The sequence below is a fragment of the Diadema antillarum genome, unplaced genomic scaffold, assembly GCF_040938485.1.
Source record: "Diadema antillarum isolate AM-2024a unplaced genomic scaffold, OU_Dant_1.0 seq00000966_RagTag, whole genome shotgun sequence".
Classification (NCBI taxonomy): Eukaryota; Metazoa; Echinodermata; class Echinoidea; order Diadematoida; family Diadematidae; genus Diadema; species Diadema antillarum.
In genome coordinates, this window is record NW_027271812.1 from 362064 (window position 1) to 376819 (window position 14756).

The window sequence follows — 14756 nt, forward strand, 5'->3', positions numbered from 1 at the left end:
TTACTGTTGGAGTTGTTCCTGAGTTGCCTATGGCAGGCATTGACTTCCTGTTGGGGAATGACTTGGCTGGGGACAAGGTGGTTGCGTCTCCAGTTGTTTCGGATAAACCAGTGGTGGTTGCTGAAACTGAGCAGTTGCAGGAGGAGTTTCCTGGGATTTTCCCAGATTGTGTTGTGACTAGGTCTCAGGCTCGTAGAGCTATTCAAGATGATGCGGATTCTGTTGATGTGGAGGAGAATTCCGCTGTTTGGTTGGCAGAAACCTTTTTCAAGGATTTGAATGATGGGGTTGCTGTATTAGGCTCCGAGGCTAACAGCGATGGGCTGTTTAGCAAGTCTTCCTTGGTTGAAGCACAGCAGGCAGACTCTGAGTTGAAAGGCTTGTCTCAGACGGCGTGTTCTGAGGCTGAGGCTGAAAAGGTCCCTGAGTGCTATTATGTCAAAGATGGCATTTTGATGAGGAAGTGGAGACCTCCCCATAGGCCAGCTGATGAGGATTGGACGGTGGTCCGTCAAGTTGTTGTCCCTCCTAGTTACCGCGGTGAGATCTTGAGGATTGCTCACGAGTTACCTGTTGGCGGCCATTTAGGCGTCAGAAAGACAAAGGATCGGATCATGAGGCATTTTTATTGGCCAGGGTTGAATGTGGATGTGGCTGAGTTTTGCAAGACTTGTCACACATGTCAGGTGGCTGGTAAACCACAGCATTCAGTGAAGCCGGCACCATTGATTCCGATACCTGCGTTTGAAGAACCATTCAGTCGGGTTCTAGTTGACTGTGTTGGACCTTTGCCTAGGACTAGGTCGGGTCACAAGTACCTCTTGACAATCATGGATATGTCTACACGGTTTCCAGAGGCTATCCCATTGCGAAACATTACTGCTAAGACTGTGGTAGATGCTCTAGTGCAGTTTTTCACTAGGTATGGGTTGCCCAAGGAAGTGCAGTCTGACCAAGGGTCAAATTTCATGTCAGGCATATTTCAAGAGGTGATGTATCGTTTGGGTGTGAAGCAGCTGAAGTCGTCAGCTTATCATCCCCAGTCCCAAGGTGCGTTGGAGCGCTACCACCAGACCCTAAAGACAATGATTAGGGCGTTCTGTGAGGAGTATCCCGAGGATTGGGATAAGGGCATCCCTTTCCTGCTGTTCGCAACGAGGGACTCCCCAAATGAGTCGACGGGTTTCAGCCCATTTGAGTTGGTGTACGGTCATGAAGTTAGGGGCCCACTGAAGCTCATCAAAGAGAAATTCATGACTGAGGATGATGAGGTCCACCTACTTGACTATGTGTCAAAGTTCCGTGAAAGGCTTTCAAAGGCTTGTGAGGTAGCTAGGGAACACTTGAAAGTGTCACAAGACTCTATGAAGAGAAAGGCAGACAAAAATGCCAAAGCCCGAACTTTCAACCCAGGTGACAAAGTTCTTGTACTGCTGCCCATACAAGGTGAACCACTGAAAGCCAAGTTCAGTGGCCCGTACAGTGTCAAAAAGAAACTCAATGATGTGAACTATGTGATCAGTACGCCAGATAGACGAAAAGATCAGAGGGTGTGTCATGTAAACATGCTGAAAGAGTATTATGAGAGAAAGGCTAGTCAGCCGGTAGGCGTAGCTCAGGTGGTAGAAGAAGAAGTAGATGAAGAGGGAGAAGCTCAAGATGAGAATGGAAGTGAGCCCTCTAGTGCCAGGTTGTCTAACTCAGAGATGTTAGGGAAAGTAGATGAGGCACTGAACTACCTACCTGAAAATCAGAGGAAAGATGTGACTAGTCTGTTACATGAGTACAAAGAACTGTGTAAAGACAAACCAGGCTGCACCCCTCTGGCTGTACATGATGTTGATGTAGGAGATGCTGACCCTATCAAGCAAAACCCTTACAGACTAAACCCAAGCAAATTGCAAAAAGTAAGGGAAGAGGTTCAATACATGCTAGACAATGACATAATAGAACCTAGTAAAAGCAGTTGGAGCTCCCCAATCGTCATGGTGCCCAAACCGGATGGGTCTCAAAGATTCTGTATTGATTACCGCAAGGTAAACGCCGTGACGAAAACAGATTCTTTCCCCATTCCCAGACTAGAAGACTGCATTGACAGGGTCGGAAATTCTGCATATGTCAGTAAAATAGACCTTCTAAAGGGATACTGGCAGGTGCCCTTGACCGACAAAGCCAAAGAAAATTCTGCCTTTGCTACACCAGATGGCTTGTTCCAATGCAAAGTAATGCCATTCGGCATGAAAAATGCTCCAGCCACCTTCCAACGGCTGACAAACCAAATCATTGCCGGACTTGACCACTGTGTAGTATACATTGATGACATCCTTGTGTATAGTGACACGTGGGAGGAGCACATTACACACTTGCGGCAACTTTTTGATCGACTCAGGGAGGCCGGATTGGTGATTAATCTGGCAAAGAGTGAATTTGCAAAGGCCAAAGTGGTGTATCTCGGGCATGTAGTCGGTCAGGGACAAGTATTGCCAAGAGAAGCAAAGGTAGAGGCTATACTAGGCTTTCCCATCCCCCAATCCAAGAAGGAGTTGCTCAGATTTCTGGGCATGGCTGGTTTCTACAGGAAATTTGTACCGAATTTCAGCACTGTAGTCACCCCCCTAACAAACCTGCTAAAGGGCAAGGCAAAGTACACCTGGACTGATGAGTGTCAAAGAGCCTTCGAGAAACTAAAGGCAGTCCTTGCTAATGAGCCTGTTTTGGCAGCTCCTGACTTCGCAAAGCCATTCAAGGTGGCAATAGATGCTAGCGATGTAGGAGTGGGAGCGGTTTTGCTCCAAGAAGATGAAGAAGGCACTGAACGACCAGTTAGCTACTTCTCCAAAAAATTGAACGCATACCAGAAGAAGTACTCCACAATTGAGAAGGAGGCTCTCAGTCTCATCCTTGCCCTCCAGCAATACGAAGTGTACTTGACAAATAGCAAAGGGGAGATCACGGTCTATACTGACCACAACCCCTTGGTCTTTTTAGACCGGTTCAAAATGAAGAACAACAGGTTGTTCAGATGGAGCATGATGACGCAGCCATATGCACTCAAAATCAAACATGTGGCAGGCAAGAACAATGTAATTGCCGACGCTCTGTCAAGAGTGTAACATGAAGAGAGTATCAAAGGTGAAAAGTTTTCACCGTATATCATTTCCAGTGTATGTGTTTAGCATATTCATTAATGTGTGCAAAACAGTTTGATATGATTGTATAAGCTCCGAGAATCCAAGCAATATCATTGTAAATAGTATCCATGAAAAGAGAACATGGAAATTGGAATTAATACAGCTATCCAAAAGGCATGTGATAGTATGTGATTATTGTAGCTTGACTTGGACTTTACCTCACATTCATTGTAAATAATAATGAGAAATTGTGAAGGTAAAAGAAACCCTTGCTACGGCAAGGCTTTCTTTTTCCCATGGGGGATGGTGTCACAAATGTACACACTAGTAGTTATGTACATGTATGATGTACTGTATGCATGGTTGTTTTAATGTGTATGTACACAGGTTGACCAGATTTATGGAGAACATTCTATGTGGTATAGATATAGTACATACAGGCTGACCAGATCAGTGGAGAATTTTCTAGGTGGTATGCAATGTAGCTATACAGTACATGCATGTAGCAGGAAATACATTATAGCTCACTCAATTTAGATTGATTTCACCCATTCCAGAATGTTCTGGGAAGTGCTAACATATTTGGCTGAGTGAGGCACTGTCCCTGTAGCCCAATGTGATTGGTAGTTATTCTTGGTAATGATGTTTTGTACATAGTTAGGCAGTGAGTCATCCAGGTTTCCTGGAACTTAGACTGGCTAGTAGGTTGGAGAGAGTTATAGAATGTGCTAGAAGGGGGTGAATGGATAGTATATAAGCCAGAGAAATTCTGCAGTAGGCAGAGTACCCAACACCTCTGCTCTGAGAGTTACGTCACTTCTGGCTCTGAAGTGACTTGTTATAGTCAGTCCTGTGTTACCTGCTGACCTGTTATGTTTGTGGAGATAAGGCCTGGGAGACATTTTGCCTGCAGATAATTAATTTGCCCACATTGGAGATAGACTCCATATTTTTCTGTCAGTGGACATTGCTACGGCAAAGCTGTGATGGGCTGGATTCTTAGCTGAACATTATTAAGTGAATCATCATTCAACGCATCAACTGGACGTGGTCGTCACAACGTTTGGACTCTGCACGTTTCCCCGTGGACATATTTCGTGGATTTTACCCCGGATCTATAACGCGGACTATTGTAACCTGTGCCTCTGGATTTACGTCGCAGGAATCATTCATCGGTGCATCGCGGATCATTCATTTGTGCATCGAACATCGTATCTGGACACTATCAGGGAACTGTAGCGACTTTGTGATAGTTTGGATGCATGTAAGTGATTCCATTACCGATTTGTAATTGTTTCTATTGATCATTGTTGTACTGATATGACGCCGATTACGAGTCTGTACCCACAATATCACTGTTAATAAACCGCCTGAACATCAGTTGATTGTTTCTTTTGTGCGATCATTCTCGGAGTGATTTTGGTCGTAACAATATGGATAAATGGAAGGGTACATTCTGTAATGACCATATAGAAAGCAGACAAACTGACCAATATGTAGGGACCTAGATTGATGAAAATAGATAATTAGACAGATGGATGATGTCAAGTGGACAACTTTTTAATAAATAAATGGTTGGATATAGAGACAGACATATCGGTAAATAGAGAAAGAAAGAAGTGAAAACTTTTTATGTTCCCCAACACAAACTGAACATTGCACAACTTGAAACAATTTCCCCCTTCCAAGGTTTGATATGAGCTGATTTTGCAAAAGGATGCATTTCCCACAGACATCTGCCCGAGTATACTTTCCTGGGACTAGTCTTCAATGGGTTTAGGGAAATTATTATCTCCTAATGCATGTGCTCACATTGCACTCATGGGTCTGTGGTTTCATGATCTGGAGAATCGGTAGGCATTTTCACATCAGCCCAATAAAAATCCAAGCTCGAGATATTTTTCGCGATTGCGAATTAGCGTGCTATTTAATTTCTTATTCACATCAGCCCGATGAGAATTAGCCCGAAATCTTTTCGAGCTAATTCGACAGCTGAGCATGTGCAAACAGCATCAGTAATGTGTGCAATTTCAAAAATTCCTCATGATTTGTGGGCAGTTTGCCTCGATCGATCGGGTCACACACGCTAGGCATGATGGGATGCATCGCGCTAAATTCTCGAGTCGTTTTCACATTATCAAATAGCGCGCTGCTATTTCAGAAATTTCCCGAGTTGGACTCAAGAAATTTTCTCGACCAGAGCGATACAATTAGCGCGCTAATTTGTGTTCACATTATCAAATAGTGCACTATTTCGTGATCGGGTGAATTTCCCAAGTCAGAAAATAGTGCGCTATTTTGAAACATCGGGCTGATGTGAAAACGTCTACTGTCAAGATCGACCAAGAAGAGAAAGAGAAAAAAAGTCATTGTCACTTGACACTACCCTGCTATGAATGTGTCAGAGATGAGGACATACTGTCAAAAAAGGAAGAAAAAAAAAGGTGAGAACACAGAATGAGAGTGAACTCATTTGAACATTAACTCTCTTGGGACCATCGCTGTCAGATATCACTGCATGCTAATGCTGTATATTGGATATGTAGCGGGATTGATATATTCAACTACAACCTCGGCTATCTGCCAGCTGAAAATTCACTATCTCATGTCACCTGAATAATACCACATATGCTTGTCAATTATTATGCTGTTAGTCATTGCGTATCACAATAAAAATACTTTTCGATTTGTTTCGTGCAAAATGTGAATACACTTCATCCTCAGTGTGTCAGCCAATTAACCGCTGCTAATTTGTGGATATTATAAAACAAATACAACCTCTCAGCTGATCCCGTGTCACCTGTATAATATGCCTGCAAGTTTATCTACATTCAAGTGTGCTCACCTATGTTTCGAAACATAAATACCTTCCAATTTATCTCCTGTACCACACAAATTTGTCTACCACTGTGTTTCTGCCAACCTGAGTATTATAAAACAAATACCACCTTCACATTCATCTCATTTCACATTAATAATACTGGCTACATAATTTGAAAAGTATTGGTCTTTGTCTCACCTGTGTGCCATGAAACAAATACAAACCTCACAGATTATCTTGTGTTAACTGGATAACACTATCTTTATAGTTAGTCATTCACTCACTGGTACAATCCTGTCAATTCATCTCATGTGTCCTGGATAATACCACCTAGGCTTGTCAATTATTGCACATCTGATCAACTGGGAATCATAAAACAAATACTGCCTCTCATCCCATCATGCATCATCTCTTGCTTCAGTCGTTTTCGGCACATCAGATGAGAAGGATCAGCATTCATACTTCCCAAAAGAAGAAGCACATGCGTGATGAAAATTGAAACATTCCGCGTCCTAGTTTAAGAAGACATTGCGTGCCGATATAAAATCCATTTCTTGGGAGTGAAAGCTCGCAAAAGTAGGTCGCAGGAAATGGTGTCAGCCGCGAGTGAGATGCTTTCGTCGGCTATTTTGTTTCAAAATCGTGTGAGTGAAATACAATAAAGCTTTGCCTGCGCATGAAAATCATTGATTCATATCACCTGGGGATTTGAAAATCGAAGTGTGCGCTTGCCCTCATAAGTAACATGGGTAGGCTTTTGCCCCGAAGCTAGGATAAGACAATTTGTTTTCTGTTTCTTCCGCAAATGCCTTTATTTACTTTCAGCTATCATTTGGTCGCTGGGGCAAAATCCTCTCCTTTCCATAAAAACATTATTCCATTAATTCACAGCTGCAACATGGAAGCTACAAAAACCAGATTCGACAACTGTCCCCCACCCCCTCAACAAAAAAAAAAGAAAAGAAAAGAAAAACACCATCAGAAATTTGCCTCAGTATAAAGCCATGTGAAGCATGGTCCCTTCACTGCATTCCTGTGGCATTTGTTCCCAACAAATATGCCAGGCTAAGTATCATGCTCATCTATACTCAAAACTGATCACCTCAAGATTTTACTTAAACATGAAAAACAAAAGCAAAGGTCACAACCAATGCCTCACAGCATAACTCAATTTCTCTTCCCTGTTGTTCCCTGTGCACATTGTGTCTAATATATAACGGCTCAGGCAATATACACATTTCCCTACCCCCCTTTGATAGGGCAATACACACATTTTCCTTGCTTTCCTCAGGGCAATATACTGCATGTCCCCCCCCCCCCCCCAAAAAAAAAAAAAAAATAAATAAAAAATAAAAAATAAAAAGATAAAAAATACAACTGGACCCTCCGCAATGATAACTTTAAAAATAGTAAATCAATTCCCATACAATTTCGGGGAATGAAACTGTAACTTATTACCCACATCTTACAGAAAAGCCCATTCGATTTGCTTCAGTGGTCAAAGATAAATGAGGATCTTTGAAGAGCATGTCAGGAATCCCTTGCCTCCAAGTTTTGTCCATTGTGTTCACAGTTCCAAGAGCATCCGGGTGCTGAACTTGGAAGAAATGGACCCATGACATGCTTTACAATGATCCACATTTTTCTGTGACCACTTAACCAAATTGATTGGGGTTTTCTGCAAAATGTAGGTAAGAGGTTATAGTCTCATTCCCTGAAATAGCATTCAGATTGTTTAATCATTGTGAAAGTTATCAATTTTTTGGGAGACATACTGTACACTTTTCTCCCCCTCCCCCTGAATATACATTCCATATTTCACTCATCCCCCTCAGGGCAATATAATCTGCACTTACCCAGGCATGCCTCCAGCCTCCATAATGTTGGCCAGCGTCACGTCGTTGGACCAGACGTCGAACTGCCACTTGCGCATCCCAAGGACACCGCAGTGCACCTTGCCGGTGTGGATGCCCACCCGCATGTTGACGTCCACGTTGGTGACCTCTCTGACCAGCCTGGTGCATCATGGGAAGATTAATCAGAGGAGAGGAGATTTAATAAATCAGTAGTCTTATCAATTAATCAAGATCTACCTTTTACGTGCTATGGGAAAATAATTAGAATTGAGAATTTGAAGATTTGATGGAATCTGGAGCGACGGACAGACAGATGGACGAGCCGGAGGCACAATGGCTCTGACATCATTCTGGAGCAGAGGCATGGAAAAGCATTCTGAGCCACAGATACATACACAATGAGAAGGTGGCAAGATGAGAGGCACTTCTTTTCCAATCATCATTTGACTATCAATTAACAATCATAGATAGGCAGAATCAATGCAAGAAGAATGAATAATGGAAGGAGGGCATGAATTCACACACCGTCTGATGTATGATGAGGAAAACAGTGAGAACAAGGAAGGAAAATATGCAACTTTGAGTTCCTGTGTGTGCCATATTTTGCACAGTGACTCAATTTTTGCAAAATTTGCCAGTCAGCTGGTGATCATGAAGTTAATAACACACCAAAACAGTGCCTCCTTCAGGACAAATACAATACAAATTTTCTTCAAGGTGAGAAATAATCAAGTTTGGTTCCTATAAACGAATATAATTGTGTCTAATTCTTTTGCTGTGGTTCTCAATCGCAAAAATAACCAGTTGGGAAATTGTCTTGCCTGTCCCGATTCCTGAGAAGCATATGATGTATACAGTAATCAAAACACACGAGTATGTTTTTTTGTTGCCTTTCTGAAGAGATTTCATGTTTCATACAATAAACAAGTTTTAAGGTTGGTTGTGTTATCAGCAACACTCTGGAATATCACAGACTGATGCAAAGCATGTATCAGCTTCCAGAATGCTGTCAAAATTTTCTCCTCTTTAACCCGTTGAGGACGAGTCCAGAGTACACTCGGGCAAGTGTCTATGGGAAATGCATATCATAGCAAAATCAGTCCGTCCTCGAGGGGTTAAAGCTGATTATAATCTACCCTTTCAGGCAGAACATCAAGTGCAGAGAGAGACTGCACTCAATTAGATTCACTTCCAAACACTGCAGCACATTCACCATGTACGGTCAAAGACATCTGAAGAAAGAACCCACTGTGATTCCTTCTCAGACAAGAAAATGAACAGTATTATTCTATATATTTGCTTTGAACAGGATGTGATATTCTCACAACCCTTCTCACAAAGTGCAGTTCTCATAGAAAAAAAAAGGCATTAGAACACGATTGGTTTCACTGCACAAAGTGAACTATGACGTGTCTGGAGTCTGAAACCAAGTTGATGGTGAAACGGAGCTGCAGAAATGCTTAAAATAGAATGCTTTCACCAAGACATGCGACGCCCCGTCTTGTTGCATATTGGAAAAGCACAAATGTATATAATGGTTGCCAACAAAGTATACGTGCGTGTGACTGGCTACTGGGCTTAAAGGTGGAGTACAGATTTGGGAAGAAAACAAGACAAACAAATCATATGTTTAATATCTGCTTTCCTAGCACTGTGAACATGGGATATTTCAAGATGTGTCAATTCTCGCAAGTAACTGCGGATAACAATGCAAGAGTTAAAATGCTCCTCAAAACTTTGCTCATTGCAAGTTTGTCCACTTGAGGCTGCTCTCTGTTGTCAACTATCAGGTCAATTTTTAAAAAACATGAATGGATTACAGAAATGTAAATTCTAGCTTTAATTTTTGTGGAAAATGGTAAGAGATATGAATACTTAATGTCCAAGGACTCAACCATACTTAACAACTATGCAAAACTGAAACAATTCCAAAAGTGTACGATTGTATGTCTAACTTTTACTGAAACTTGAATAGGAGTGAGAAAGTAGCTCAAGGCAGAAGGGATGAGTGAAGAAGGAGATACGACATGCAGGATATCAAATTGTCTCCTACAGACCGAGAGAGACCGAAGAACTGATGGAACTTGAGACCGAGTTTCTTGCTAGGAGGCGAGAGTCCACACCATCTGACAGCGGTGTGCTGTCTATTTGATAACACACATTATTGTGCAGTAGAAGTGCTTTTACCCTGGTGAAATAAACTGTGAGATTGAGAAATTATACCCCAATAGATGGAGAGATGGGGGGGGGGGGGGGGGGAGGTGTAACTTAATGGCAAGTTCTGAGGCGAGAGGAAACATTACTGGTGGCCACATTCTTGTCGTCAGGGTGACCTCAATGTCCCCCACTCATGTCACCCTGCTTGCCGAGAGAAGCACCTCGTGTAGAGGTGAGAGAGTGTATGATTGCCTCTTGTCACCCATTTTAACCGGACGTCTCGAGATGTTATCGAATGCTCTGGCGAGACTTCTCTCTGAATATTCCTTCACGAATTCAGGGGGCGATGTTCACTCCCTCGTCTGCACGAAATGCACCGAGAATATCACAGACATGAGTGGTTTATGCGGACATGTTTAAAAGAGCCTGAAAATTACATTTTAGTACAAACATACATGGAAGGTTAATAACCATTCCAACACTTTAATGTAATATTCATGATTTCACAAATATGAATTAGAAACAAAAGAAAAACAACAACTGCTCTGGTTCTATTACTGACCCCTCTGTGTCCATAGCCATACTCATGTATTTGTGAAATCATGGCAATATTATGAAAAGTGCAAGTTCTCTTCAGAATCTATGAATGGGAGTATACTGTACTTCCTGTCTAATCGATATGTGGCTTACCGATATCCATCTACCACATGTACATCGCTTTGAGTATCTAATTGGGATACCACACTGTTCCTGGAATCAATGACTGCATACATTTTGTTTAAAGGGATAGTATAGTATTGGTGGAGTTGAGGATTGGGCTTGTAACTTTTTGCGAGATACCAAGAAACCACTTATAAAATAGTACAGAGCATGCCATTCTAAAAGGAATTAAAAGTTTATTTGGAATTCCTTGGACATCCTAAAACAAAGTGAAAGAAAGCGAATGTAATAAAAGGTACATGTAGGCCCCACCTTTTATTACGATTGCTCTGTTTTGGATATCTCAGCCATTTCAAGACCAATTTTCATCAAATAAACATGAAATTCCTCTTGGAATTATATGCTCTTTCATATTTCATAAAAAGTTTTTCATTATTTCACCTCAAAATGTTAGAAAAGAGAAGTAAGGTCTCAACCAAAACTATATGATCTCGTTAACATCATGTCCAAGATACTGTGTACATCATACACACATGAAGTTTCTGTGTGAAGTGTTACAGGAAAATAAATATACATGTAAATGCACAGAGTGAATGCAGCAGTATTAGTAGAGCACATCAGTGAAAGTTTGACGAAAACTGAAAGTATGTTCAAAAGTTATGCATTTTTACAGTTTCGATGCAGCCATCTTTGGATAGGAAGCCTTCTGCAGTTCATGACGTCATGTATGGAAAAAGATATTGAAAGATAAAGAAAGCTTTCTCATTCATCTACAGGTGGGGATCCACAGAAAATTAAGGTACAAATTTGGGATGATTTTCCTCACATAAGGCAAGCTTTATAACTGGTATCACTTCACTAGCAAGGGCAATGGAGGCAGCTTTCGTCTTGCTGACAGGTAGCATGTCTGGACTGGCAAGCCTTTCAGACTTGAGTCTTCTTTTGATCACTGAAGTTGAATAATCAGGAGTTTGTGTGCCTTGCTGATGAGAGGAGTAAATTCAATGCAGTGTGTACTCTTTAATATGAGTGGTGTGGAACAGCGATATTAATCCGTTGAGGACGAGTCCCGAGTACACTCGGGCAGGTGTCTATGGGAAATGCGTGTTGTAGCAAAATCAGTCCGTCCTCAATGGGTTAAAAGTCTTATACATGTACCAAGATACTTTGACGTGTGCAGCCATTGTGATACTGTAAAACACAATATTTTTGCAACATAAAATTATCACGAATTAGAGCCGACGGCCTTCTTCGCGGCATGAAATTTTTGGGAGTTGCCTGTAACATTCAATGCGTATAATGTAGACAAGAATTTTCACATGCATTTTAATTTCGCGAATTCTGGCTCTTGCAAAATAAGCGAAATTAAAATGCCACGCACATTCCTTCTTTCACAGTATGCCCAGCCATTAAAGGGAGTGAATTTTTATAGTGTTGCTGCTACTTCATTTGGTGTGCCTGGCCCAAGGAAAAGCTTTCTTATTTGTTAGGAAGAATGATGGCCACAAATGTACTGTATGCAGAAAAACACACCTGAATATGTGTAAATACACTGATTCATTCAGTGCCAAAGAATTCTTGACATTCCACCCAAGATGCAGTGAGAATTTCCATTTATCTATTCAACAGGTGTATCCTGTCTCTAATCCTCCTGGATTCAGGACTGCAGGGGTTTTTCACTTGACAATCTGGTCATAAATATTTCCTTGGCAGAATTCCTGCATAGGTTAATGACTCCTACAAGCATGCACTGAGCATACCTGGTGAGGCTTTGGCTGCCCAGAGAGCCCTAGAATTCTACCTGAGTGTGGAATCAATGGAGGGAATTGAACATCATCCCCTCTTCAAGCTAGACTTACGCCATCAACCCCTTCTATCACCTGACAGCAATCCACTTAGCCACAAACGTGATCGCTTTTACATCGCTCCCCTCCACACACACAATGTCGGTACTCTGTTGGACGCTATCCGTGACCCCCGACGACTCCCCTTCTGAAGCGGTTAAAGACGGGAGAAAATCCGTTGGGGTATCACAATCGGGCCGCTGATAGATCCTGATTTGATTGAATCGGCGGGTCATTACGCCCCCACGTGAGCCAAGCCGCACCTATTCAGCGGGCGAGTGGATGTCCGGTTGGCCTGATTCGCATCTAACGAGCGCTCCATCATTCGATACAGTCTCGTTTGCTGAAATGCTGTCTGAGCAATGGATGGTGAATTACATCAAACTTACTCTCAAGCTCTTAGGGTGGTTCCTACTGTACTAAAATACTCAGAGCACTCCTCTTTTCTTTGCTTTATATTTTTTTTGGACTCAGTGTTAGCCTAAAAAATATTCTCAAGTAACATACTTTTGGTGGATCAAAGAGTGAGCAAGGAAAATCTTCATCCTTCGACAGAACACCTTCTAGACCTTAGCTCTTTCAGTCGTTGACCTGGAATTGTCTTCTTCGACTGAACTCTACAATTTCACAATTATTTTCCAGATGGGAGGAAGAAGGGTATTGATGCTGTAAAAAGTTTACAAAATTATCTTTCTTGTCAAAAAGTAATATGTTACAAGGGAAAATTGGGTTTAAAGGCTCGTGCCTTATGAAATGAACTCTTCTTAAAATGAAATAGTTCATCACTGGAGACTCTACATTATGTAAAATGTGCCACAAATAATAATATCACAAAACCACAATTTCATATGCATGAATAGGCTGTTTTGCACATATGAGCACCACAAGGTGGACCTGTGCGCTATACAAGTCACTATTCTTAATATTTATTATATATTTATGGAAATTTACATAGATTTCCTCCTATGGGAATTGGTAACAAACTACGGCTGAATCTACAGGTGTTATTCAATTGCCTCTGTCAAATATACAGTATTTTGACATTCAGAATCTGATCCTTAAATGGGCAACACATTACATAAGATTCACATCCCTTGATAGGTGGGGACATTAATGAAAATATCTGATCTGCACAGAAGTCATATGAACTCAACCATATTCATCTAATCTTTCTCCAACATCAGACATACACTTGCAGAGTAAAAGTTTTTACAGAGTTGCGCATCTAAAGACAAAGTGAGGGTTTCTGTGGCAAAATTCGCAGTGGGACTGGATGTGTTAAAGGTTAATTAATTCATCAACTGTCCGAGGAGAGGAAGTCTGTGGCAAGTTATTGATGGAGAGTAAATACCTGTGCAGTTCTTGCTGCTCAGATTACGGCTACGTTTAAGCCTCAATCCACAAAAACAAAACCTGCGAACAGGGCGGAAGGTTGAAACCAGGCCAACAAACTGGCCAGACAACATCTCTCAGACAGCTAGTCTGTGCCGGTATCGATTCCCCCCAAAAAAAGATGTCAGCTTATGATCAGGAAGTCGGCACTGGGGGAATAAAATCTATTTTGTGGCTGCTTTTCAATGCTTTCTAGCCTCATACAGCACGTGTGTATTGTTTCCTAAATCAGGGTCTGATGACATTTGTCTATTCTAGCTCAATGGCTAGTGCCAAAGTTCTGCCATGAAGGGGGTTCTCCAAAAAGATTAATTGTGGTGTTTTACCATACCGTGTTAATCTACATCACTATTTTCACATTTCAGTCATAACCAAGCAAGCAAACACCCCCAATAGTTGCAAATCCTGGGGGGTGTTTCATCAATGTTTGTCAGCGCTGACAACTTGAATCACCATAGTAACAGTCAGTGACCAGAGCATCTTAGCCAATCAAAACCAAGGATTTTGCTGAAATTGTCAGCGCTGACAGTTGTCAGCGCTGACAAACGTTGATGAAACACCCCCCTGGGCTCCGCTTTCCCTTGCTGCTATTAACTCTTTATGTGCCATGGTATAAACCCCCTGTGTGCCACATTATTCTGAGACACCATGCTTTGGGAAAACATTCTATTTACAAAATAATCCATTATGTAACTTTTTTTGGATTTCTGTTCAGCTGGGCCTGTAGTGAGCAGAATTGTAGAGAAAATGCCAAGTTTTGCTTTGATGTAAATTGTAAGACAATCTGTTTTTGCTTTTCTTTCAAATGACCAAGAACTACATTAATGTAAACAGGCATGACTTTTGCACATAAAATAGTGACAGAAACTTAGAATATACACACAAATTCAGTAGG

At 41.6% G+C, this 14756-nt stretch overlaps 1 protein-coding gene across 1 annotated transcript in view; it reads right to left on the reverse strand.

Moving 5' to 3' along the window:
* The window catches only part of LOC139741961 (adenylate cyclase type 5-like), a 232232-nt gene that overhangs the window by 34041 nt on the left and 183435 nt on the right, over positions 1–14756 (reverse strand). The window contains exon 7 of the mRNA XM_071652528.1: positions 7809–7967. Within this exon, the coding sequence (XP_071508629.1) occupies positions 7809–7967 (159 nt within the window). The remainder of the gene's footprint in view (positions 1–7808; positions 7968–14756) is intronic.